We start from the raw sequence: 24,593 nt of genomic DNA on the forward strand, positions 1-24,593 counted from the left end.
TCGCTTGGTTTGCCCGCGACAGCTTATTTACCATGGGCTGAATAAACATCAGTTGTTAATTAGAGCGCGTTTACTGAGATGCATGCGTCCCTAACACACATTTGTAAAGCTTCAGTGTAAATAGATTCATCACAATTTGGGAGGAAAGCAGCTGAGCGGGGACCCGGCGGTGCTGGGCATCCCTCGGAGAGGGGATGCAGGGATGGGGACGCGGGGACACCCGCAGCTGCTTGGCATCCCCCAAACCCAAACTTGGCATGGGTCGGCTGCTGCCCTGGGTGGGCCCGCTCCCTGCCTGCTCCCTGCCTGCTCCCTGCCTGCAGGGGCTCGGGGTGGCCCGACTGGCGTGGGCAGGGGATGCTGGAGCAGAGCCAGGCAGCCAGGCCCCGGGGGCCATGGGGCAGCGGAGCCAGACGCTGTGCAGAGGCGGCGTGAGCGGGGACGGGTGCCGGATCCCTGCGGGGCTCGGCGAGGCTGGCAGGGCCCTGGCGCTGCTGGGGAGACTGGTTCAGCTCTGGAAAATCTGCTGGGGATGAGGGGGGAGCCCTGCCCGGCGCAGGCAGCGTTCCTGCCGCCGACAGTGGTGCCAGCAGGAGGGACGGCGGAGACCTCGTCCCAAGGCTCTGACCCCAGGCACATCGTCCTGGGCCGGACTGTCCCAGGCACTGTCCCTGGCTTGCCACCAGGCACTGGGGACAGTACATCAGCTCCATGGCATGGCGGGGTCTGCTCCCGCCTCGGCCAGGTGCCGGACCCGGTGCCGTGCCAGCGGAGGAGCATCCCTGGAGGGACACCCTCCACCCCATAGCGGCAACCATTCTGGCCAGCGGTGCCATCACCGGTGCCAGCACCTGGGTCCCCTCTGGGCCCTGGGGGGAGGAAGAGCAGGTCCCATGCTCTTCCACAGGGATGGCAGCCAGGGGATGGGGTTCACCCCCATCCCGGGGATCGGGGCACCCTCCATGCCCCATGCAGGAGGTCATCTCCTCTGCGGGGGGGGGGGAATTGGGGTCTAGCCCCGGGGGAGGGAGGACGCTGCCGGAGGGGGGGGCGGAGGAGGAGGAGGAGGAGGAGGGCGGGGATGCGAAGGGCTCCCCCGGGTTGGGGAGGCGGAGGGCGGGCAGCCGCCGGGGGGGCGGGGGGGGGGGGCGGCTGGGGCCCCCCCGGCGGGAGGCGGGGAAGGCGGCGGCGGGGGCGGCGCGGCGGAGCTCCCGGTGTCCCGCGGCGCTCCCACCGTCCCGGACCGGCCGGACCCGCGGCGCCGCCCGCTCCCTCCCCGCCGGCCCCGGGCAGCCCCGGGCACCACCGAGCACCGCGCAGGTGAGCCCCCTTGAGCCCCCCCCACCCCCCCACCCCTCGGCGACACCGGCCCCGGGCCCGGGGAGCGGGGCAGAGCCCGGCCCTGCCGTCGGGGGGAGCGCGGAACGGGGGGATTTCCCCGTAATGAATCATAATTGATCACCGCCCCGGGGCGGGCGGGACGGGAACGGCGTCCCAGAGCCGTGGGGACCCGCCGGTGCGGAGGGTGCGGGGTAGGAAAGGTGGGGGGGGGGGGCAGGGGGGAGCAGGGGGGGTGTAGGGGGAACAGGGGTGGGTGCAGGGGGAGCAGGATGAGTGCAGGGGGAGCAGGGTGGGTGCAGGGGTTGGTGCAGGGGGAGCGGGAATGGGTGCAGAGGGAGCAGGGGTGGGTGCAGAGGGAGCAGGGGTGGGTGCAGGGGGAGCAGGATGGGTGCAGGGGGAGCAGGATGGGTGCAGGGGGAGCAGGGGTGGGTGCAGGGGGAGCAGGATGGGTGCAGGGGGAGCAGGATGGGTGCAGAGGGAGCGGGGGTGGGTGCAGAGGTGAGTGCAGGCGATGGTGGGTCAGGGGAGCCAGGAGGCAGCAAAGGGGAGCCGGGAGGTGCAGGGGTTGCGCAGGAGGTTCGGGGCAGGGGGGAGCTGGGGTGCCGGCAGGGCAGAAGCAGGGGCAGGGCCGCCAGTGACAAGGGTCCCCCCCATTCCTGTGCGTGGGGACGAAGGCGCAGGGGATGGATGTCCCGCTCTCGCGGCGGAGAGCAGAGCCGAGCGTGTCCGGTCTGTCACAGCGCCCGGCTCCGGCTGCCTGCAGCCCTGCCTTGCCTCGTGGCAGGAAGCAGGCAGGAGGGAGGCCAGGTTGGGGTGACCTGCAGGGCCCCGGGACACCCCGGCATCCAAACGGGACCCCTCCAAAACAGGAGGGAGCGAAACCTTCCCGGGGTTTGGTCTGCGCAGGAGGGACCCGGTTCTGCTCTGGGGCGCCTCAGCCTCCGCGGTTCCGGATGTTTGGAGTAAATCTGGGTGCTGGGGTTGGGCTGAACTCGTGAATGCCGGGATGCTGGGGCTTGCTCTGCGTGCAGAGCAGAGGGGGGATCCTGCGGTGGGTGGGGGCCACACTGACCCCCCAAAACCTGCCCGAGCCATGGCTGAGCGGGGTCAGCATCAGCTCCGTGCTGGTGGCTTTGCTGGCAGTGTCCCAGCGCAGGAGAGCCCACCACGTGCCTGTCGCGCTGCTGCCCGACCTCTCTCCCTTGCAGGCAGCCGTGTTGGCCCCGAGCTGCTGCCACGGGCACCATGAGGGGTCTCTGGGCCCTCGCGCTCGCGGGGCTCGTCAGCGCCTGCGAAGGGAAGGAGCTGCCGCTGGCGGAAGGTAAGGGGCAGCGGGAGCGAGGGCTCGGGGTCTGCATGGGGGTGACCCCTCTTCTTGCCAGTCCCTGGGGAGACAAGAGCAGGGCAACGTCAGATCCAGCGATCGCAGGGCAGGGGTGGCCGGGGGACAGCGTGAGCCATGCCAGGTCCCCACGTGCCAGGAGCACACGCAGGAGCACACTGGTGGCCGGAGCGATGGCTGCAGACATCGGCTCCCTGCTGAGCGCTGGCCACCCTGGCTTTGGGGCTTTGCTCAGCATCCCGTGCGGGCAGGGGGCCAGGGAGCGCCGAGCGAGCCCTGCCGCGGGGAGCCAGCCCGGGGACACCCCGCCATCGCCCCCGCAGCACCGGGAACGCCCCGTGGCCCGGGCGGCGCTCACGGAGGGAGAGGGTTTGGCCATGCTCCGGCCGCGGGGCGCTTGCTGCCAGCTGGCGGCGAAGGCAGCGCCGTCCGGCAGCGTGTGCGGGAGCCGGGTCCGGGCGGGAGCGAGCGGGGGCTGCTCTGTAGGTGAGCCAGGACCGCTCATGGCAGTGGTAAGGATGCACAGAGCTCCTGAGGGGGTTTTGGCCTCTGGCAGCGAGGTGGGAAGAGGACTGGCCATGGTGCATGCCAACGGCGGAGGGCTCAGGGCTGTCACCGTCACAGTGGGATGATGACTGAGCCCGTGGGGGTCCCGGACGAGGTGTCCCTGGCTGTGGGGCCGCTGTGTGTGGGTCCTGGCATGGGGCTGGCTGTGGCGTGGGGTGAGTTCGAAGCGGATGGCGGGGAGGAGCCGTTGGCAGCGAAGCCGTGGTTGCATCAGTCTTTGTGGGGGTGGAGCGGTGGCTCGTCCCGGCAGGGCCGGGGGGCTGCTCGGCTTTGCCACAGCAAGGGACCACGTGGCCGGCACCGGCACCCACTGTCCCACGCGGCATGGCCTCTTGGTTCCCTCTTCCTTAGGGAAATGAGGGCTGGGGAGACGAGATTTTCCCTTTGAGGAAGCGCTGGAGCCGGGAGAGGCTTCAAAGCAGATCGCACCCGGGGTGATTTATGCTTTGCTTTCCACCCCCTGCCCCGCTGCGGATGATCTCACCGCCGGCGGGAGGGAGCTCTGACCCTGGCCGCGACACGTGCCTGTGGGGCCGGCTCCAGTACCGCAGCCCCCATGGCTGCCACCGTGCCTCGGGGGGTCCCGAGGGCCAGGGGCACCTCCCTGCACTGCCGCTGGCCGCGTGCGAGCGAGTGGTCAGCCTGGGGGAGAAACACCGTGGTGGTGCCGGGCTCTTGGGCAGAGGGGCGGTGGGGGCCAGAGTCACCCCCCGGGAACGGCCGAGGGCTGGGGAAGAGGTGGGTGAATCATCAAGGGCCATGCCGGCTCCAGGGCTGGTGTGCACAGAGAAAAAACAAATTCTTCTTTCAAAACACCCGTGTTTCCTCATCTATCTCGCACCTCCCAACATCTGGTAGCGTCCAGCAGAGGTGGATTGATGCTGCTAAAGCAGTAATATATCAGCGCGGTTGCAAACAGCACCGGCGTCCCCGTGGTCGCGACTGACACGGCATTTCCTGCGGCTCAGCCTCTCGCCGTCCCCCGGCCGGGCCCTCGCGCCTGTCCCTTGGGGCCACCAGGTCTGAGGATGTCACCAGGATGGGACGGGAAGGCCAGCGGGCGGCTCTGGGCGCCATCTCCCCGCCTTGGGTGTCCGCGGCGCCCGTCCAAGTCTCCTGATGCCGATTCCAGCCGCGAGGCGGTTTTGAGGCAAAACACGCAGCGACTGGGAAAAGCGTTTCACCTGGCGAACTTGGCGGCGTCCCTCACCGCCCGCCCCTTCCGAACCTGGCGGGCTGTTCGCAAGGAGCCGGCGCTGCCGTGGGAGCGGCGTTTGTTGGATGCCTGCTGCACCGCGGCTGCCAGCGGCCTTGGTGTGCTGGGGGGGACGCCGGGGTGAGCTCCCGGGGGTGTCGGGGTGAGCTCCCGGCAGCGCCCCGAGACCCACTTGGGCTCAGGGAGCTCTGCATGGTCCGACCCTGCTTGTACAGCCCCCCCGTGCCCTTGGGGACACTGCGGTGACAGGGTGATTTGCCTTGCAGGGGAGCCGTGCCCGCAGCTCCGGGACGAGGATCTGGTTGGGGACAAGTATGAGAACGTAACGGGTAAGGGAATACCCCCCTCGCCCTGCAGACGGGGTCCCTGCGCAGCCCCGACACCCCGGGGATGGGCTCCCCACTCCGCCTGGAGTGTCAGCCCTCCCAGGTCCAACCCCCTCCACTCTCGTCCTGCAGGTTTTAACCTGATTAAAAGGTTCGACCTGCTGAAGATCTCCTCCGTCAAGAAAGTCCGCAACCCCAGGGGGCCGGCGGTGCTGCGGCTGGGCGCCGTGCCGCTCGTCCAGCCCACGCAGTGAGTGCAGGCACTTCGCGGGGTGGCCCTCGGCGGCCAAAGCCCCGCCGGGCTCCATCCCCATATGTTTTAAGGGTAGGACCTTGGCAAGAGCTCATTAGGCTTCGCCAATAACTCGTGCTGGAGAGGCCAAGCAGCTCCGCGGCACCCAGAGGTGCCGGTGTTGCGGCCCCGGGGCCGCCCGAGCCACTTTCCTCCTAGAAAGTAAATCAGGGGCTGCAGCGGCTCGGCTGGGTCGCCGCCAACCCTTACGCAACCGGGGCTCTGCGGCTGCTCTCTGTCTGCTCTCCTCAGCTTGGCAGGCGCCCGCCGGGGTCTAGACAAGCTCAAAATGCTGCACAGCTCCGAAGCAGGCGCTGCTGGGTTTGCTGGGGCCGCGGGGGGTCTGCTGGGGGAGGCGGACGGGAGACCAGCCCTCGGCCCCACCGTCTCCGGCACGTCGTGCCCGGCGGTGCCCGGGCTGGCGGAGGTGCTGGCAGGGATGCTGCGGCGTGGCGAGGTGGGAGCAGGTCCACGTCCTCCGGAGCTGTTCCTGGAGGAAGCTGCTGCGGTTTGCACGCCTGCCTCCTCCAGCCCGCCTTGTCCCCACGTCGCCCCAGGGCTGGCACGCGGCTACGCCGGGCACGGGGCTCTGCCGAGGGCGAAGCAGACCCAGCTTTGGCTTCTGATCGGGACAGCCGAGTCCTTAGATGGCTTCGAGATGGAGGATGCTCCAGGCTGGTGTTGCTCTTGGCTGGGTGCCTGCGGGAGCCCAGAGCCAGCCCCGGGGGATGCTCAGCGCCGGGGTGGTTCCGGCAGCCAGGTCCTGAGCTCCAAGGTGGGCACCCTTGGGTGCCCTTCCACCCCAGCCCTGCTCCTCGGTGCCCCGCAAGGACAGCCCCGGTGCCCTGCAGAGAGCAGAGGGAACCGCCGGGTCTGGCCCTCTCCTCATGCCTTGGTCCGGCTCCAGAGCGGTGGCTTGGAAAATTGCTGGTGCGGTGGAGCCGAGGCTGGGAGCAGAGCGGATATTTCCAGCGGTTGAGCGGGCTGTGGGCGAGCTGGGCACGCTCCCACCGGGGAACGGCTTGCCGTGCTCCCCACCACGCGAGGGGGGGGACACGGTGCCGGCGGGAGTGCCCCCTGCCCACCGCCTGCGTGGCAGCACCCGTCCCACGGAGCCCGTGGGGTCAGGGACACGTTTCCCAGCTGCCTGGGGACAAAATGCAATACTGTGGTCATAAGTGCGTGGCCCTGTGCTGTAGCCGCCCCGGGAGGGCTGTGTTTGGGGGTGCGCGGTGGAGACGGCGGCTGTGCTGTGGGGCAGGGGATGGGGACAGGGGCTGGGGGAGCCTGGGGCTGGCTGGGTGGGGATGCTCCGTCCCCTCCATCACGTACGCATCTGGCCGGTGCGAGGGATGCGGGACTGAGCTTTGGGGGGTTGGTCTGAGCTCCCCCATGCCGCACCAGGACGGGAGGAAGCGTCTCTGCCGTCTGCCTCGTGTTCGGCTCCCATGGCATAAGTGCTGGCATCTCTGGCAGCCACGGCCGAGGCACAAACGGCTCCAGGTCCAGGCACTGCCATGTGGGGCCGGGGTTGGATCCACCCCTATGGCATCCACGATGCCACTTGATGGGGTCAGACCCCATCAGGACCCACGGGGGCTCTTGGGGTGATGCTGCTAGTGGGCGCCATCTGGGTGGGGGTGTTGGGGCCGGTGCTGCCGCTGGCTTCAGTGCGAACACCGGCATGGGAGCTCGGTGCCGGGGCCGGCCGCCCCTGACGCCTGTCCCCGCAGGCAGGTGTTTCCCCATGGGCTGCCCCCCGCCTTCACCCTGGTCCTCACCTTGCTGCTGAAGAAGAACAGCACCGGGGAGCACTGGTACCTCTTCCAGGTCACCGACCGGCAGGGCTACCCCCAGGTATGGCCCCGGGGCGGCGGGATGCGCCAGCGGCGAGGAGACAGCCGAGAGCCATCCCCGAGCGCGGCTTTGTCCCCTCTCTGCCCAGCTCTCCCTGGCCGTGCACGGCCCCGAGAAGAGCCTGGAGTTTCAGGCCAGGGCGCCGGGGGCCACGTTCGTCAGCGCTGTCTTCGCGGGGAAGGCCATAGCGTCCCTCTTCGACGGGCGGTGGCACAAGGTGGTGGTGGCCGTGCAGAGCCGCGCCGTCTCCGTCCACCTCGACTGCGCCTCAATCTCCTCCAAGCCGCTGGCAGCCCGGCGGGCGCTGGCCCCAGAGGGCAATGCCTTCCTGGGGCTGGATGCCGTGCGCGGCACCCCGGTCCGGGTGAGTCCCCGTTGGGGGTACGGGCACGCTCTGCCTGCGGTGCAGGATCGGTCCCTGCCTGCCCCTGACCTGCTGCCCCCTTCCCGCTGCAGTTCGACATCCAGCAAGCTCAGATCTACTGCGACGCCGAGCTGGCCAGGCAGGAGGGATGCTGCGAGATCTCGGCCAGTGGGGTGAGTCGTCCCCCCCGAGCCCTCACCCCGGTCCCAGCTGGGCCCTGGCATTGCCTTGCACGGTCAGGGGTTTCCCCCCGAGGGGAAACTGAGGCACGGCGAGGGCAGGTCTCTTAGCCAGGGCTCCCCTGTGGGTCACCTCCTGCTTGCGGTGGCCGGGGACACAGGGCAGCTCTCCACCAGCCCTGGGACATCACTCAATGCCCGTCCCCGTGGCTGGCGCAGCGCACAGTGCAGGATGCATCCCTCTCCCGAATCCCGCTGGGTGCTGGGGCAGGGCTGGGGGGTTCCGGCTCTCACCCCAACAGCCCCCCATGACCCCCCTCTCTCTGCCGGCAGTGCCTCACGGAAGCGCCCAAGACCCGTCGGCAAGCAGAGCTGATGCAGAGCAGCAACCTCATTGAGATCTCGCCGCAGCCCGAGGGCCGGGTGTACACCCGCTGCTTCTGCCTGGAGGAGCCGCTGGGCGCGGTGAGCTCCCGCATCCCTCCGGCAGCCTGGCACTGGTCCCCGGCCCCCGAGGGATGCTCTCGGCCCCCGCGGGGTGGGCAGTGCCCAGCCCCCCGCGCCGGGCGCCTGGTGCTGCCGAGCCGGCAGCCACGTTGATTCAGCCCCTGGAAAAGCCCGGCCTCACATTTTCCACCACGCCAGGCTCGGTGGAAAGGGGAGGGAGGGAGCTGGCGGCGGCCAGATGCCGGGGAGCGAGGGAGGGAGGGGAGGGCTCCTGCGGCCCCACCACCGGTCTGCACCGGCCGAGCTGCCCTGTTGCACCCATGGGTGCCCCAGGCAGGAGATCCCAGGGGTGCAAGGGGAGGTAGCACCCATGGATGCTCTTCTCTCTCTACAGCAGCCACCGAGGACCTCGGGGAGGACCGGCCTGAAGGGAGATCACGGGGAGAAGGTGCGGGGAGGGGGGAAAGGGTGTCCCGTCCCAGCCCGGCTGCCCCAGTCCCGGCACACTCAGCTCCCTTCCTCCCACCAGTGCCGGGGGTCCATCCGCGCCCTGGGCTGGGTCTGTCCCCACTGCATTCGGGAATTTTCTGCTGCCGCCAGAGCCGCAGGGACGCCTGCAGAAGCGGCTGCTCTGCTCCCCCAAGCAGGAATTGAGGCCCCACTTAAATCTCTGCCGCTGCTGGAGCCATCCCAGCCGTGGCCAAGGGCCTCTTTGTTCCCTCCGAGCGTCTCCAGAGCTCTGCCGGAGCTGGGAAGTGTCTCCAGCACACCCTGTGCCCCGTCCCTGTGTAGCCCCGTCCCCCCCAGGGCTGCTGTGACCCCGCAGTGGGATCCCGCTGGGGGATGCCAGGGGTGCAGAGCGGGTCCCATGGCACGGGCTGGGAGGGGGCTGTGGGGGCTACGAGCCTGCCCGGCTCTTCTTCTCCCCCTCTGCTCCGTGTCGCTTCCCCACAGGGTGACAGGGGTCCTCCCGGGCAGACGGGGACACCCAGCGAGGGGGTGAGGTGCGGGGCTGGCCCCGGCTGGGGGACGGGAACCCCGGGGGGGGCTGCGCTCCCCATCCTGCCCAGTCCCGGTCCCGTGGGAGCAGACTGGAGCAGCTGGTTTGGCCCAGCAGAGCTGTGGTCAAGCCACAAAGCCGCAGGGCGAGCCGGGTGCCAGACCAGCCGCTGTCCTCGCCTCCCCCGGGGACGCGGCGATGGGGAGAAACGCTCCCCTGGCTTTCCCCTTCTCTGCCCCCCGGGCACCCCCTGTGCCCACGGGCAGCCCTGGGCTGGCAGGGAGAGATGCGGCTGGGTGAGCCCCGCGGGTTCGGGGTGCCCAGGGGAGAGGGGCAGTGGCCGCGGGGTTGTGGCTGCTGCGGGCGCTGTGGGCAGTGCATGGAGCTGGTGCAAAGACGCCATCCCCGTCTCTTCCAGTGCCCACCCTGCTCGCCGCAGACGGCCTCGGCAAACGTGAGTGTGCCGCCGGGCAGCGCCGGGCTGTGCTGGCGGGAGGAGATGGGGACCCCGACCCATCTGCTGGGGCTGGGCTGGGAGCTGGGGCCAGCAAAAGCCACTGGGGTGCTGGCCCGGGGTTGTCACCTCCTGCTCTGCCATCGCCACCAGCCTCCCGTGACCCACGGCTCCTCCTGGCGGGAGGCCCAGCAACATCTGGCTGCGGGGAAGGTCTCCGATCCCTTCCAGATGTGGCCCCATTCCTATGGCAACCGCTGGCTGGAGGCATGGGGCTGTTGGTGGGGGGCTGGTGGGTGTATGGGACCTCACATACCCCATGGGACTCCCAAGGTGGCACCTGGGGACAGGGTGTTGGGACAATGGGAACCGCGGTGGGGATGGGGCTATCTCCTGCAGCCGTTTGGAGGCAGCGTGCCCTTGTGGGGCTCTGGGCACTGTGGGACACCTCTCTCCTCTCTCCCCAGGTCACGCTGGGTCCCCCAGGTCCAAAGGTAGGTTTGTCACCCCCCAGGATAGCTCCAGCAGGGATGTGGCCACACAGACCCTCAGCTGTGCCTGGAACATTCCCGCCTGGGAGCCGTGGGTCCCGCTGGGGGCACACGTGTGGATATGGGGACACCCATGCCAGGTCTCGTCACCCGCACCTCCGCTCTCTTGCAGGGCGGGAAGGGCGAGCGCGGTCTGCCCGGCACCGCCGGCGGCAAGGGGGAGAAAGGCGACCGCGTGAGTGTCCCCAGCCATGTCCCGGCCAGGGAACCCCCTGCCCTGGGGATGATCCCTGCGGGGGTCCCTGGCTCCCGGGGGTCCCACTGCCCTGGGGAGCGCTCCTGCCCCCCGTGGCCCCCCATCCTCGGCCATGGCCAGTGCAGGCAGAGCCCCTGAGCCGCCTTCCCCCTCCCACAGGGCGCTGACTGTGTGCGCACCCACCCCGGTGGCCCCGTGCAGGTAAGACCCCCCCCAAACCTTCCGCGTTCCCCCCCCTTCCCTGGCTCTGCTGTTCCCCCCTCACCCCGCTCCCTCCTCCTCCTCCTCCCCAGTGCGCCGAGGGGCCGCAGGGCGAGAAGGGGCAGCGCGGAGAGGCGGTAAGTGATGCTCAGCGGGATGGGGCCGTGGCGCGGGGACCCAGCGGTGCCCCCCCAACCCACGTCTCGTGCGTACCCCAGGCTGGGACGTGGGGGTCCGGCCCCGAGGAGACGGCTCAGTGGGTGGTGGTGGGATGAAAGGGGCGGTGGCGCGAGCAGGAGGGCAGCCCTGCACCAGCCCACCCGTGGGCACCCACTTTGCCCTGCTGTTCCCACGCAGGGGCTCCCAGGGGCGGCTGGCGCCGACGGGCAGAAGGTGAGTGCAGCCCACCCGAGGGTCCCGGCGTTGCAGTGGGGACAACCGCCCCGCGGGTCTCAGGATGGCGGCAGAGGTGCCATGACCCGCCGGTGCCAACCTGGGCAGCAGGGGAGGTGGCACGGGTGACCTCCGTCTCTCCTGCAGGGCCAGAAGGGTGAGAAGGGCGACGGGGGACTGCAAGGCAAACCGGGACGCCCGGGGCGCGATGTGAGTAGTGCCGGTCGGTACCTGGGCATCCCCTGGGGTACCCCGCAGGGAACGGGGTCCGGCCGCTGGACCAGCCCACCCCATGGCGCGCACGGCGCTGCACGTGGGGAGTCTTCACACCCTGCTCCCCTCCCGGCAGGGCCGGCCTGGAGAGATTTGCGTGGTGGGCCCCAAGGGTCAGAAGGTAGGTGGGGGCTTGGGGGGGTGGGAGCCAGGGCACCCAGCAGCAGCACTGGCACTGACACCCACCTTTTGCCTTCCAGGGTGACCCTGGCCTCGTGGGACCCGAGGGGCTGGCCGGCGAGCCGGGGCCCCCGGGAAAGCCAGGCTCTCCAGGGATCGGCTTTCCAGGGAAGCCGGTAAGAACCCCCGTGCCATGGGGCTGTGCCAGGGTGGTGTCCCCGGCATGGCATGTGGTGGCTGCGAGTGAGCATCACCGCAGGAGGGGGTGAGGTGCTCCCCACGGCACTCCCACCCCAGGCAGGGCCAACCCCGTCATCTCTCCCTTTCAGGGTGACCCTGGTGGCCCCCCGGGTGCCAAGGGAGAAAAGGTGAGTAGGGGGATAAAGGGGTCTCGGCTGCTCCCCACGCTGCCGAGCGCGGCGCAGCAGGCAGTGGGTTGTGCCGGGGATCCCCGGCCGGAGCCGGATCTACCGCGGCTGAGTCAGCGCTGGCTCGCGGTGCCGCCGGCTGGGCAAGCCCCGGCTGGGTGGCCCAGGGCTCGGCTTGAGGGGGACAGGAGACCCCCCTGGGGGAAGAAGGGTGCTGGGGGTGCCAAGGGCTGTGGCTTTCTCCTTTGCCGGGCTGAGGTTGTCCCGTCTCTGGCTCCAGGGCAGCTCAGGAGCTCCTGGACCCGGAGGATCGCCTGGGACACCCGTGAGTACCGTGAACCCGGAGCCAAAGCCCGGGGTCAGGGATGGGTTTCTTGGCTCGGGGTCGGGGCTGCTTGGCCGGAGCAGTGGTGGGATCCGAGCCCAGGCGCCGAGAAGGGTTTGGGAGAGCCGGCGGCCTCGTTTGAGGCTGGGATCGTCCCGTGACACGGCTGGTGGAAGGGTTTGGGGGGTGCCGGGTGGCATTCCCAGGGCAAACCTCGGTCTCGGGGGTCCCTGAAGCACCCTGTCCCCTGCCTTCCTCCTGCAGGGACCCCCCGGCGTCCTGGGGCCAAAAGGAGACAAGGTGGGTGCAGCAGCAGGGTGGCCCAGTGGGGGACCGTGCCACGTCTCGCTGTGCCATGGCCACGGGCACGGCAGCCCCTGCCGGCATGGCACCACCATGGTGCCCAACCCCTGCGCTCAGGGCTGCTTGGGGCATCTCGGGGGCCCCCCCGAGGACCCCCCAGCCCGGGGCTGCATCTCGCTGTCCCCGTGGGCAGGGCGAGCCGTGTGAGGTGTGTCCCACCGTCTCCGAGGGGATGCTCGGTGCCACCGGGCTGCCTGGTAAGCCGGGACCCAGGGGAGCACCCGGAGCGCCCGGCAAGGACGGGGTCTCGGTGAGTCTGAGCGCGGGGGCTTGCGAGCAGGCGCATGGGTCGGAGGGCAGAGCAGGGTCTTCTCTCGGCATTCATAACGCTCCCTCTTTGTTTACCCCTTCCCAGGACAGACCTGGCCCCGCGGGACCCAAAGGGGACAGGGTAGGTGACATGTGGCCGAGGGGCAGGCTGGCTCGTCCCCAGCCGGAGCAGGGGGACACTGAGCACCATCCAGCCCGTGCTGGCGGCACCGGGCCCAGCCCCTCTGTTTCCTCCCCAGGGAGACCCCGGCATCCACGGGATAAAAGGGGAGAAGGTGAGTGTCCACCCCTCTGTCCCCCCACCCGCTCGGCGGGCAGCCCCCCGCGGCCCCCCTGAGCCGTACCCTCTCCCTGCCCTCGCAGGGCGACTCCTGCCTGTCCTGTGATGCCCGTGTCCTCGCCGCGCTGCTGCGGGGTCCCGCCGAGGGGCTCGAGGGCGAGCCGGCGCCAGCATCACTGCAGCCGGGGCTGCCGGTGAGTATGGGGGGCTGAGCCCCCCTCTCCCGTGCCGGAGTGGCACCCCACTGTGTGGGTGCTGGCTGTGTGACAGCGTGGGGTGTCCGGCAGGGTGACGCAGGGCTCCCCAGGCTGGCTGGCATCAAGGGCGAGAAGGTGAGTGACCCTAACGCCCATCCCCTGCTTTTGCGCCCCCCGAGGGAGCAGGAGCGGCTGCATCACCCCCACGGGGTCGGGGCAGCCTCAGCTTCCTATGGGGTCTGACCCTCGTGTCTTGCAGGGGGATGGCGGCCAGGAGGGACCCATGGGCAGACCGGTGAGTGGGGGGAGTGGGTGCTGGGAGCCCAGGGCGGGCGGGAGCCAGGCGCTGGGGGCCATGCTCTCATCTCTGCCGCTGCTTCTCGGTGCAGGGGCTCCCGGGAGACAAGGGTGATCCAGGCGTGCGGGGGCTCAAAGGAGAGAAGGTGAGCCCTGCCACAGGGACCCCCCAGGATCCCGCTCCCTGCCCCGTCCCTCAGACCACCCCAGCTGAGACCCGTGCAACTCGTTGCATGGGACAGCCCTGCCTGAAGCCACGCTCCGACCGGGATGTCCCCTCCACAGGGAGAGCCGTGCGGGCAGTGCCCTTCTGCACCACAAGCGCTCGAAGGGGCAGCGACGGTGCTGGCCGTGCCTGGACCACCAGGGGACAGGGGTCAGGGCGGCCCCCCGGGCAGAGCGGTGAGTCCCCCCCCGTGCTCACAGGCCGGTTTGGGGGATGCTCTGGCCTGACCCATTCCTCCGTTCCCCCAGGGCAGACCCGGCGACGCTGGCCAGAAGGGACAGAAGGTGAGAGGGGCTGGGGAGGGGTCTCCGGTGGGGCTGGGGGAGTGCTGTGTGTCCCCCTGCCCCGGGCCAGCCTTGTCCCCTCTCTTTGCCAGGGGGACGCCGGCAGCCCTGGGGACATGGGCACCCCGGGCATGGCTGGTCTCCCAGGGCTGTCGGGTGAGCCGGGCATCAGGGGTCCGGCCGGCCCCAAAGGCGAGAAGGTGAGACCCCTGCGCTTGTATGGGGACCCGCATCCCGTCACCGTGGTGTCACCCACCCCCTCCATCCCTCTCCCATTCCGACCTCCCCTCCTGTGTTCCCTCCTCTGCAGGGAGATGCCTGCGAGCCCTGTCCTGCTCTGCATGGGGACTTCTCGGATGTGGTCGGCATCCCGGGAAAACCTGGGGCCAAAGGGGACCAGGGCCCCCCGGGCATCAGCCAGCCGGGCAGACCCGTGAGTGCCCCCTCCCCACCGTGCCACGGGTGCCCCGTGGCATCGTGCCCTCGTGACCCTGGTGTGTTTTAGGGGAAGCCGGGACAGCCCGGGGTTCAGGGCCCCGCTGGACCGAAGGGGCTGCAGGTGAGTGGGGCTGTGGGGGGCTGGATGCAGGGGGGACCTCGGGGCCACTCACTGCCCCTCTGTTTCCCCAGGGTGAGCCAGGACCACAGGGGATCGGCCAGCCGGGACCGCAGGTGGGTGTGCAGGATGGTGTGCAGGATGCTGTGCCGTGCCGTGCCATGTCATGCCATGCCATCCTGCACATCAATGCCATGCCGTGCCGGGCCGGGCAGCTCTGCCGGCTCTCACACACTCTTATTTTCCCAGGGAGAGCCCGGGAGCACCGGACCACCAGGGACACCCGTAAGTAGTGTTTCGGGCTGCTCAGCTACGGGACATGGGGCAGCCACCAGCCCCCCGATTCCTGCGAGCTGGGGGGATCGCACCCCTGCAGCATCTGCCCCCCAGTGCGGGTGGTGGCAGCGAGGTCCTGGCCAGACCACCCTGGGGACAGTGCTGTCACCGTGGCTCACTGGGGGGGCAGGGGGGCTGGCTGGGGCTGCTGGGGGGAGCTAATGCCCTCTTCTGCCCCCAGGGGCCCCCCGGACCTCAAGGACCCCCAGGGATGGCAGCAGAGAAAGGTGCCAAGGTAAGGGAGCATCCCCCAGCCCTCCCTCCCCTCCCCTCCCCTCCTCTCCCCTGCCCCCCCACTCCTGCTGTCCTTCATCTGCAGGGATCTCCAGGGCCCAAAGGTGCCATGGGACCCCCTGGGCCACCAGGGACTAGCGTCACAGGGCCACCGGTAAGTCCTGCCCTCCAGGACGGGCATCGCCATCCTCCCCTGGCCCCTCGACGCTGGCTAGAACCTGCCGTGCCATGGTCCGAGCCCGGAGCTGAGCTTCCTCCCCCTCCTCTTCCTCGCAGGGCCCTGAAGGGCAGCGGGGGCTCCCCGGGGTGCCCGGGTCCAGCGGGCAGCCGGTACGTATGGGGGTGGTGGAGGGGCCGAGGGTGGGGGATATGGGGGGACGGGACACACCAGGCGCTGCCCGCTAATACACGTCTCCGGCTTTCCCCCTCGCAGGGGGAGAAGGGCGCCCGGGGCGAGAAGGTGAGTTGGTGTCGGGGTTGAATCGTACCCCCCACCGCCCCACGGCCCTCCCTGCCCTCCCTCACCTCCTCTCTCTGCAGGGAGACCCCGGGGAGTGCGCCTGCCCACCAGCACCCCGCCAGGACCCCAGCTACGCCGGGATGCCGGTAAGCACCCGTGGGCGCCTGTGGGCACCCCCTGGCTCTGCTTCGCCCCCGCTGAACCCTCCTCCCCCTCTCTCGGCCCCAGGGAGCCCCAGGACTCTGGACCGGGATGTCCTGGCAGCCGCAGCCGGGTCCGCAGGTGGGTGCTGACCCCACTGCACTGTCCCCGCTCCCCCCCCGCCCGCCACCGCCTCACTCCCCGCCTCTCTCTGTGTTTTGGGGTGTTACAGGGTCCTCCCGGAGCCCCCGGCCCCCCCGGGCCCCCCGGTGCCCCGGGCCGCCAGGTGAGCGATGTGATACTGGAGCAGCAGCGGTCAAGCGGGGACCGATCCTGCCCAGCTTTTAGCGCAAGGTTTAAATATTCAACCTCTCTCCTGGGTTTTAGGGGATGCCAGGACACAACGGTTTGCCGGGACTGCCCGGACCGGCTGGAGACCTGGTAGGTAGCGGTTGTGCCCACAGCAATCCCTCCCTGTGGCCACCCATCCTGCTCCCCCCCCCGGCGCGGGGACCGTCCCCTTCCCTCCTGCGTCTCTTCCAGGGGCCGCTGGCCGTCATGGCCGAGAGGAACATCGAGGTGCTGAAGGTGAGAGTGCGGGGACGGGGCACCTTCCCACCATGGGTCATGCCCGGGGGACCCCGAACCCCTCGGGGTGCCCCTGACTCCCCACCTTCTCCCAGACCCTCTGCGGGGACTGCGCCCAGCTGCAGGCAGCCTTCGAAGCACCCAGTGGCGTCAAGGGAGAGAAGGGCGACGGGGGCATGCCGGGTGCCCCCGGCAGCGAGAGCTGCGCCCACGTGAGTATTGCCCATCTCCGGGTGGGAACCCCGGTGCCCCAAAACCTCTGGTCCTGCTGGGTTTTGAAGTGCAGAGATGCTTCTGAGTCCCATCCCCCCCCCGCCCAGCATCCGTTTGTGCGGCAGTTGTGCAAAGCAGCAGGCGCTTGCAGGGCTGGGCACGCTCCGGGCACGCTCCGGGCACACTCCGGGCACTCTGGTCCTGTCCACTGTGCAGGTGGGATCCCATGCACAGCTCCCACCTGCCTGTATGGGGTCCCCAGGGGGGGTGAGGGGCTCATCCTGTGCAGGGGCTGGTGCAGGGTGGAGCAGCGGGTGCTAAGCGCCCGAGGGACGCGGGATGTGGGATGCGGGATGTGGGGCTCTGTTACCCCGCGGCTCCCCCGGTGCAGCCCTGCAGGGGATCCCCAGGTGACTCCCTGGGTTTTCTTCCAGTGCTTTGCCCAGTTCCCGAGAGCGGAGGAGGCTCGGGTGAGTGAACCGTGCTGCCCAGCACCTCTCCCTGTCCCCGGGGCTGAGCTGCCACCGTGGTCTTTCACCCCGGTCCCCAGGGTGCTGTAGGGACGGTCCCCGCTGGGGCAGAACCCGGCACCGTCCCTTCGTTGCGGGAGCAGCTGCGGCTTTGGGGAGCGGAGGTTGCTTCTGGGGGGCATTTGGCGGGGCTTGGCCGGGCTCGGCCGCGGGCAACGGGCAGAGCTGTCCCCGGCTCCTGAACGCGTCCCCGCTCCCTGCAGGGTGACAGCCCCGACCCGGACTGCGTGGGTGATCCCGGGCTGCCGGGCGCCCCGGGCATTCCCGGCGAGAGAGGCGAGCAGGTGGGTGCGCTCCCCATCTCCGGCGCTGCCGTGCTCCTCCGCGCCCCCCCCCCCCCCATCCCAGCCCTTCCCGGTGGCCGCGGGGGCTGTGGCCGGTCCCTCGGTGCCCCTCGGAGGTGGAGCGGGGCCAGGACCCTGCGCCCCCACTGCGGTCATGTCTGACACAGCCGTCTCTCCCCAGGGCTCACCGGGACTGCGGGGACCCCCAGGGCCACCCGGACCCATCGTAAGTAGCCCTGCCCGGGGCTGGGGGTTTGCCAGGCTGCGCGGGCATCACGTTATAGTCCTGGGGGGCTTGGAGCCCCCCACTGCAAGTAGCCAAGGGAGCCTGGTGCCCTGCCCCGAGGCCATGGTGATGGGCAGAGGGCCATGGCCATGGCGAGGAGGAGGTCCAGCATGGCATGGCTGTCCCCCGGCAAGTCTGGAGACGGAGGCGGAGGCGCTGCCAGCCTGGAGATGGAGCAGGAGCCCGGCTTGGTGGGAGGCCGAGGCCAAGCTGGCCCGTGCCCGGCCGCTCTGCGGCACCCCGAGGGCTCAGCCCAGTCTCCCCGGGTGCCATTTCCAGGCTGTGATCTCCCTGTTTTTCCCCTCAGGGCCCCCCAGGCTTTCCTGGAACGCCTGGCGCACCCGGACTGCCCGTAAGGACCCAGCACGGCTCTGCTCTGTGCCCTCTGTCGCTGCCGCTTGGTTTGGCTGTGTCCCCCGTCCCTGTCCCCCTTGGGAGCAGCCGCAGCCCAGCTGCCCCCCTTCCCTTCCACTTCATCTCCATCCTCCCATTTCCACCTTCCTCCATCCCCATGCCGGGGGTCCTGATGGACTCGAGGTCTGCAGGCTCGGGAATGCTCTTCCTGAGCTCAGGGACATGGCACTGGCACTCGCCGGCCCCGTGTTGGGGCCCTTCACCGCCGTGGGACCCGGGTGCGCCGGGGATGGCCGCAGCCCCCGGGCTGGCTCGGCTGAGCCGCTCTCGGGGTGCCGGGGAGCCGATACCCCGGCTTGGTGCCTGCGGCTCGTCACAGCTCCCGCGGGGTGGGCTGGGTGCACCAGATGGCACCCGGCTGCTGTCCCTTCCCCGGCTGCCCCCAGGACTCCCCTTGCGGGGGCCGGGAGGATCCCCCCTGTGCAGCCAGTGCTGCCTGGGCTCCTCCTCCTCCTCATCCTCCCCCCCTGGTCCCCAGCTCCTCTGGGGTCAGCCAGCCTCCACCACCGTCTCCATCTTGATCTTCAGCTCCATCTTCATCTCCATCTATCTCCATCTCCATCTATCTCCATCTCCATCTTCATCTTCATCCTCCATCTTCATCCTCATCTTCATCTTCATCCTCCTGCTTCCAGCCGTGCTCCCTCCTAGCACGAGGCGGCAGCGGGGTTGTGCCGGCGGCTCTCGGAGGATCCTGCCCTCCCTCGCCCATGCCGGCCATGTCCTGCTCTTGTCCCCTTGTCCACTAATGTCACTGTAACACCACAGTCTGTGTGGGTCTCTGTGGGTCTCTGTGGATCTGTGTGGGTCTCTGTGGGTCTGTGTGGGTCATGGCTCTGCGGTGTGCCAGCGTGTCCTGTCCAGCCTCCACCGCCTCGGCACCGTGTCACCTCACTAACCTGCCCCAGTAGTCCTGTGACACGGAGCCCGGGGGCTCCCGGCTGTCACCCGTGTCACCCGTGCCTGGCGTGCCCTGGGAGGACAGGGAGGCAGCGGGTGGCACCAGGCTGGAGCTGTGGTTTGAAGCGTGTCCCAGGCAGTGACCGGGGTGCCAGGAGCTGGGAACCCCACGCAGCCCCCCCAGCGCTGAGATGTCCACGGCGTGGGGGGGGGGCACCAGCAGCAGTGATGGGTGTCTGGGTGTGAACGTCCCCGGCCGCCCTTGGGCGTTGAGCCCGGTGCACGTGGCTGGTGCTGTAGGTGGAGGGAGCCCAGCCGGGTGCCAAGCGGGTCCTCCCCAGTGCCCGGAGGTGCCGGGCAGGCTGGGGCCGGCACGGGCTGGCGGAGAACACAGACCCCCATGGGCTGTGCGCAGGTCCTCAGCCCCCGCGCTCTGCCCGGCTGTGCTGCCCGGTGGGCACAGCCCCGGGCAGGGGCCGCAGGAGACCCCCTGCAGCTCTTCTCTTCTCCCTCCGAAGGGTCTCCAGGGGGAACGTGGCCCTGCCGGGCTTGCTGGAGCCAAAGGGGAGCCGGTGAGTGGTGTGGGAGGAGGGGACGAGGGGGACACTGGTGCCCCGCGGGCTTTGGGCACCGGGCTGGGGCATTGCAGGTGGCTCAGCATCATCCTCCTCCTGCACAGGGACCTCCAGGGCAGCCCGGCTACCCCGGTGCGACGGGTCCCCCCGGCCTGCCAGTGAGTACCGCGGGGAGCCAGGCAGCACGTGTCGGCCCCCAGACACCCCCTGTGTCCCCGCGTCCCTCCCTGGTGCTCGCTGGGCCCCCCCGTGCTGCCGGGGCAGGCAGTTGGGGGACCCCAGCGGGCACCGTGCGCCATGTCCCTGCAGGGCTCATCCCTGTCCCATCCCTCCCATCCCACATGTTCCCAGTGCCCTATCCGTCACCTGTCTGTTCACTCCATCCATCTGTGCCCCGTGCACGCCCTGTCTGTGTCCCAACTTTCACCATCCATCCTTGTACCCCATCCATGCCCCATCTGTCCCCCCACCTCCCATCCATGCCCCATGTCCCGACTATGCCCCGTGTCCCAGCTCGTCCCCTGTCCTGCGTGGACCCTTCATCTCCTTCCTTCCCCAGGGCATCAAAGGTGAGCGAGGCTACCTGGGCCCCCCTGGGGAGAAAGGGGAACTGGTGAGTCTCTTGGGGCCATGCTCCAGGGGCAGAGGGGCTGGGGGCTCTCCCAGGTGCCCCCCTCCCTGGGGGCACTGGGGCTGAGGTCCTTCCAAGCCACATTCATCTGACCCTGTTCCTCCCCTTCCCAGGGACCCCCCGGCTTGGACGGCCTCCCCGGTCCCACGGGGCCAGCGGTAGGTGCCCACCCTGATCGGCTCCCGGGGGGCTGTGGGGAGGGGGGGACGGACACGTCTGCAGTGGCTGCGGGTGCAGCAGCGTCCCCCCCCCCCACCTCACCCCCTCTCTCTGCAGGGACCGAGGGGCGAGCGCGGGCTCCCGGGCAGCGCTGGCGAGAAGGGGGACCAGGTGAGCATCCCCGAGGGGTCTGTGGGGACAGGGATTCCCCAGGACCCCCGTTGGGCAGGATGCGGCCATCAGGGTCCGGCTCAGCTCTCGTCTCTCCGCAGGGTTTCCAGGGCCAGCCCGGCTTCCCGGGGCCACCGGTGAGTGTGTCCTGCCAGGGCTGTGGGGAGCAATGCTCCGGTACAGCAGGGTGTCCCCAGGAGATGACGCTCAGCCCTGGCTGTGTCCCCATGTCCCCACGGGGTCGGGGAGCCAGCCGGGGATGGGGGTTTCTCCCAGGGGGATGCAGGCATGTCCTGTGGGACAGGGTGTGGAGAGAGCAGCCCCAGAGCAACCCCGTAAAATGGGTTTGGAGGTGGCAGGACGTGCGGGGCTGGGCTCTCCCACCACGATGCCCCCCCCACACTCAGTACCCCTCTTCTCTTTAGGGCCCCCCCGGCTTCCCGGGGAAGGTTGGTCCAGCTGGGCCACCAGGGCCCGCAGCTGAGAAGGTGAGTGCTGCGGGTGAGTGCCACGGGGACGTGGCTGCATGGTGGCACCGCTCATCCCTTGGGCTGGTGGCCAAGCACTCTGCGGGGTGGCCAAGGGGTGCACAGCCCCGGCTGCTCCCATGACCTCCTGTGCCTCTTGCAGGGCAGCGAGGGCATGCGTGGCCCCACGGGGATGCCAGGGCCCCCCGGACCACCCGGACCCCCAGGCATCCAGGTAAGACCCCCGTCGTGCCACCCCTGGGGGCAGAGGGGGCAGGACCACTGGTATCATGGTGCTCCTGGGGAGCGCCACTGGCTGGACCCATTCCCCAGGGACCTGTTGCCATGACCTGGGGTGCCAAGAGCAGGTCCCTCGGGGACCCCCAGAGCCCCTCGGTGCAAACCAGCCTCTGACACCCCTTCCTTGTCCTCGCAGGGCCCCGCTGGCTTGGAAGGACTGGATGGCAAGGATGGCAAGCCAGGGCTGCGGGTGAGATGCCGGGGCATTCCTGGGTGCTGATGGGGGGGCAGCCACCCTGCAACGCCCCCAGGATACCCCCAACCCGTATCTCTTTCTCTCCAGGGTGACCCCGGCCCCCCTGGGCCACCAGGGATGATGGGTCCTCCGGTGAGTCACAGCCTTCCTTGTCTGTCCCCGCCCCCCCCCCCCCCGGTGCTCAGTGCATGGCATGTCCCTGCAGCCAGGACCGGGTGTCCCCTGAGCCGGGACTGTCCCACCGTGTGCTCCCAGGGATGCTGAGCCCAAGAGGGTGGGTGGGCATCCCCCCCCTCCCTGGCCTGGCACTGCAGGATGGGGTCCCCACCGGAGACCGGGGTCGGGGTCACCTGCCTCGGTCTGCTCGTGCGAGCTGAGACCCCCACCCAGCTCTTTTCTCCCGCCAGGGCTTCAAGGGGAAGACGGGGCACCCGGGTCTCCCAGGACCAAAGGTGAGCAACGGTGGCACTGGGGGACACTCGGTGATGACAGCCCTGAGGACTTTGGTCCTGGGCCAGGGTCTCCACACACTGTGCTGCCCGTGGTGTCCCTCCTTTTAGGGTGACTGCGGCAAACCTGGCCCCCCAGGGAGCACGGGCCGGCCGGGAGCGGAGGTGAGCGAGGGGGTGGGTGGGTGCGGGAGCCCTGAGCTGGATGTGCCCCATGCCACCCCTCATCACGCTGCCTTTCCCAGGGTGACCCCGGACCCATGGGACCCCAAGGCCGGCAGGGACCCCCAGGGCTCATCGTGAGTTGGATCTGTCCCCCTCCGTGCACCGGCACGGTGCCCATGGCGGGGAGCACGGCGGGGCCTCCCTCCAGCGCAGGGAGCGGGGGCATCGCCATGGTCCCCCCCGAGCTGACACCCCTCTCTCTGCCCCCCAGGGTCCCCCCGGCAGCCCAGGGCAGCCGGGTCCCGCTGGCCTCGCCGGAGTGGTGAGTACTGCCTGGGGCCGGACCCTGCCCCGTCACAGCCCCAGCTATGGGGTACAGGGGCCGGGTGGATACCTCGGAAGGTGGGTTTGGGGGTCACCATCCCCATCCTGCGCTGACTCCGATGCTCCGGGCTCCCTCCTGCCTCCCCATAGGGGCTGAAGGGTGAGCGGGGCTCCGTGGGGGAGCGAGGTCTGCCAGGGATGCCAGGACAGCCAGGACCCCCGGGCCACCCGGGACCGCCGGTGAGTGCATCAGGGCACGAGGGGTGGCACAGACCCCTGCACCCCGGTGCAGCGGGGACCTCAAGGATGGCACCGCACCAGTCGCCATCTTAACGCTGTCCCACTTTGATTTTGCAGGGGGAGCAGGGACCAGATGGACCCGTCGGTAAAGAGGTACGAGCGGTGGCTTTGCAATTCACCTGCCCGGTGGGATCCGGGGCTGGACCGTAGCATCCTCCCGGCGTGGCCATGGTGTCCCCAGGGTGCCTGCGCAGGGAACGTTCCTGCCACCCCCCTCCTCTGTGTCTCCCCAGGGCCCCCCAGGAAAACCCGGTACTGCGGGACCGGCTGGCCAGAAGGTGAGGGGAGAGCCTGATGGTGCCACCGTGGCCATCCTGGCATCGTGCAGCCGCGCTCGGGGCCAGTGGCGGCTGGGGCTGAGCCTCTCCACGTCTCCGTAGGGTGAAGCTGGATCCCCCGGCGAGAGAGGCTACCCCGGGGAGAAGGGCAGAGCCGGCATGCCCGGGGGGCCGGGGAAGAGCGGCTCCATGGGCCTCGTGGGGCCGCGGGGGCCCGTGGGAGAGAGGGGCCCCCCCGGCTCGCCGGGACCTGCAGGTAGCCCCGGGTTGCCGGGACCCCCGGGGATGATGGTAAGGAGGGGTGGCCGGGGCGCGGGGTCCCCCCATGGGTCCCGGTGGCAATGTCCCCTCCTGTGTTCTCCCAGGGAGATGTGGTGAATTATGATGAGATCAAGAGGTTCATCCGGCAGGAGTTGAGCAAGATGTTTGATGGTAACGGGGCAGCGGGGGCGAGGGCTGGTCACACCTCGGCATCGCCTCGTCCCCGCTGAGCGTGGTCACTTCATCCCGCAGAGCGGATGGCATACTACACCTCCCGGCTGCACTTCCCGGTGGAGATGGTGGCGTCCCCAGGGAGACCTGGTCCGCCGGGGAAGGATGGGCTGCCTGGCCGGCCGGGACCCCCTGGTTCGCCGGGGATGCCGGGGCAGATTGGCAGAGAGGGGCGGCAGGGCGTGCCGGGCATGCGGGGTAGGTGCTGCTCCCTGGGGCGTTCCCGGTGTCCCCGGGGTATTCCTGGTGTCCCCGGGGCTTTCCCAGTGTCCCCAGGGCTTTCCCAGTTGTGCCACGGTCTCACCCTTTTCCATCCACCTCTCCTCCAGGTGAGCCGGGCGCCAAAGGAGAGAAAGGAGAGAAAGGCGTGGGAGTGATGGGGGACAGCGGCCCCCCGGGACCCCCAGGTGAGCCCCCTCCCTCTGCGTGGCCACCAGCCCCATGCTGGGGCTTGCTGCCAGCCCCACACCCTGCCACCTCCCTCCCCCCCCCCCCCCCTCTCTTTTTCCAGGTCCCCAAGGGCCACCAGGCTACGGGAAGATGGGCCCCCCGGGCCCCGTGGGACAGCAGGGCATCCCCGGCATCCCCGGCCCCCCGGGAGCCACAGGGCAGCCGGGCAAGACGGGGCACTGCAGCCCGGCGGAGTGCATGGGCGCCGTGCCGCTGGAGCAGCCCCTCTTCCAGCCCAAAAACGTCAAGGGCCCCTTCGGCTGAGGGGGTCCCCGCGCCCCCCACCTTTGCTGTTAATATTGTTTCCCCGCTGTGCCGGGGGCTGTGCCTATACTGGGGGTGGGGGGGGTGGGGGGTGGTTGCGGGTGTTGTACAGCTCTGTCGCGATAGTGAGGGCAGGTGGATCCTGCCCAGCCAAATACACCCGTGCTGGTGCCACCAACGGCTCCCGCCTCCTCGCTCGCCTACGGGACAGATGTCCGTCTCGTCCCCATCCCTGTCCCCATCCCTGTCCCAGAGGGACGCTGCCCAGCCCAGCCCTGGAGCCCCAGCCCAGCAGACGGGGCTGTGGCCACCCCGGCTGGGGGAACAGTGGCCCTGAGCCCCTGTCCCGCCCCTCTGCCCTGCGCCTGGGGCGGGTGGGGGTCCCGGGGAGATCCCAGCCCTGGTCCCAGGGGATCCCAGCCCTGATCCCGGGGGATTCTGGCCCTGATCTGGGGGGGACCATCTCCTGGGGAGACCCCAGCCCTGGTTCCAGGAGATCCCAGCTGCGATCTGGGGGAATCCCGGCCCCCCTCCGGGGGGATCCCGTACCAGCTCCCAGGGAGATCCCAGTGCTGCTCCTAGAGGGATCCCAGCCCTGATGTTGGGGGGACGCCAGCCCCCACTCCCAGGCTGATCCCGCTCCCGCTCCCGCTCCCGCTCCCGCTCCCGCTCCCGCTCCCGCTCCCGCGTAGATCCCGCCC

The 24,593-nt window shown here is 69.9% G+C and overlaps 1 protein-coding gene across 1 annotated transcript; it reads left to right on the forward strand.

Annotated features, from left to right (window-relative positions):
- The first annotated feature begins 1,508 nt into the window (after window positions 1–1,508).
- Window positions 1,509–23,961, forward strand: COL16A1 (collagen type XVI alpha 1 chain). Its single transcript, XM_082494105.1, has 71 exons — window positions 1,509–1,532; window positions 2,550–2,662; window positions 4,733–4,795; window positions 4,925–5,042; window positions 6,818–6,941; window positions 7,030–7,305; window positions 7,398–7,478; window positions 7,818–7,949; window positions 8,326–8,379; window positions 9,350–9,385; window positions 9,853–9,879; window positions 10,049–10,111; window positions 10,292–10,333; window positions 10,426–10,470; window positions 10,691–10,726; window positions 10,874–10,936; window positions 11,076–11,120; window positions 11,200–11,295; window positions 11,449–11,487; window positions 11,768–11,812; window positions 12,077–12,112; window positions 12,309–12,425; window positions 12,531–12,566; window positions 12,685–12,720; window positions 12,809–12,919; window positions 13,013–13,057; window positions 13,182–13,217; window positions 13,312–13,365; window positions 13,505–13,621; window positions 13,694–13,729; window positions 13,822–13,929; window positions 14,040–14,162; window positions 14,235–14,288; window positions 14,360–14,401; window positions 14,535–14,570; window positions 14,803–14,856; window positions 14,941–15,009; window positions 15,132–15,185; window positions 15,289–15,315; window positions 15,396–15,461; window positions 15,544–15,597; window positions 15,689–15,742; window positions 15,844–15,897; window positions 16,000–16,044; window positions 16,140–16,256; window positions 16,692–16,727; window positions 16,991–17,071; window positions 17,253–17,297; window positions 17,665–17,709; window positions 19,190–19,243; window positions 19,351–19,404; window positions 19,806–19,859; window positions 19,991–20,035; window positions 20,154–20,207; window positions 20,309–20,344; window positions 20,633–20,695; window positions 20,838–20,909; window positions 21,111–21,164; window positions 21,258–21,302; window positions 21,578–21,622; window positions 21,731–21,784; window positions 21,865–21,918; window positions 22,056–22,106; window positions 22,259–22,348; window positions 22,466–22,501; window positions 22,642–22,686; window positions 22,789–22,977; window positions 23,052–23,118; window positions 23,200–23,376; window positions 23,508–23,585; window positions 23,690–23,961. Exons 2-71 carry the CDS (start codon window positions 2,587–2,589, stop codon window positions 23,890–23,892), a joined length of 4,869 nt encoding a protein of 1,622 aa, XP_082350231.1. The 5' UTR covers window positions 1,509–1,532; window positions 2,550–2,586; the 3' UTR covers window positions 23,893–23,961.
- Window positions 23,962–24,593: the final 632 nt, after the last annotated feature.

The sequence above is a fragment of the Vanellus vanellus genome (assembly GCF_965231255.1).
Source record: "Vanellus vanellus genome assembly, chromosome: 22".
In the NCBI taxonomy this organism is placed as follows: Eukaryota; Metazoa; Chordata; class Aves; order Charadriiformes; family Charadriidae; genus Vanellus; species Vanellus vanellus.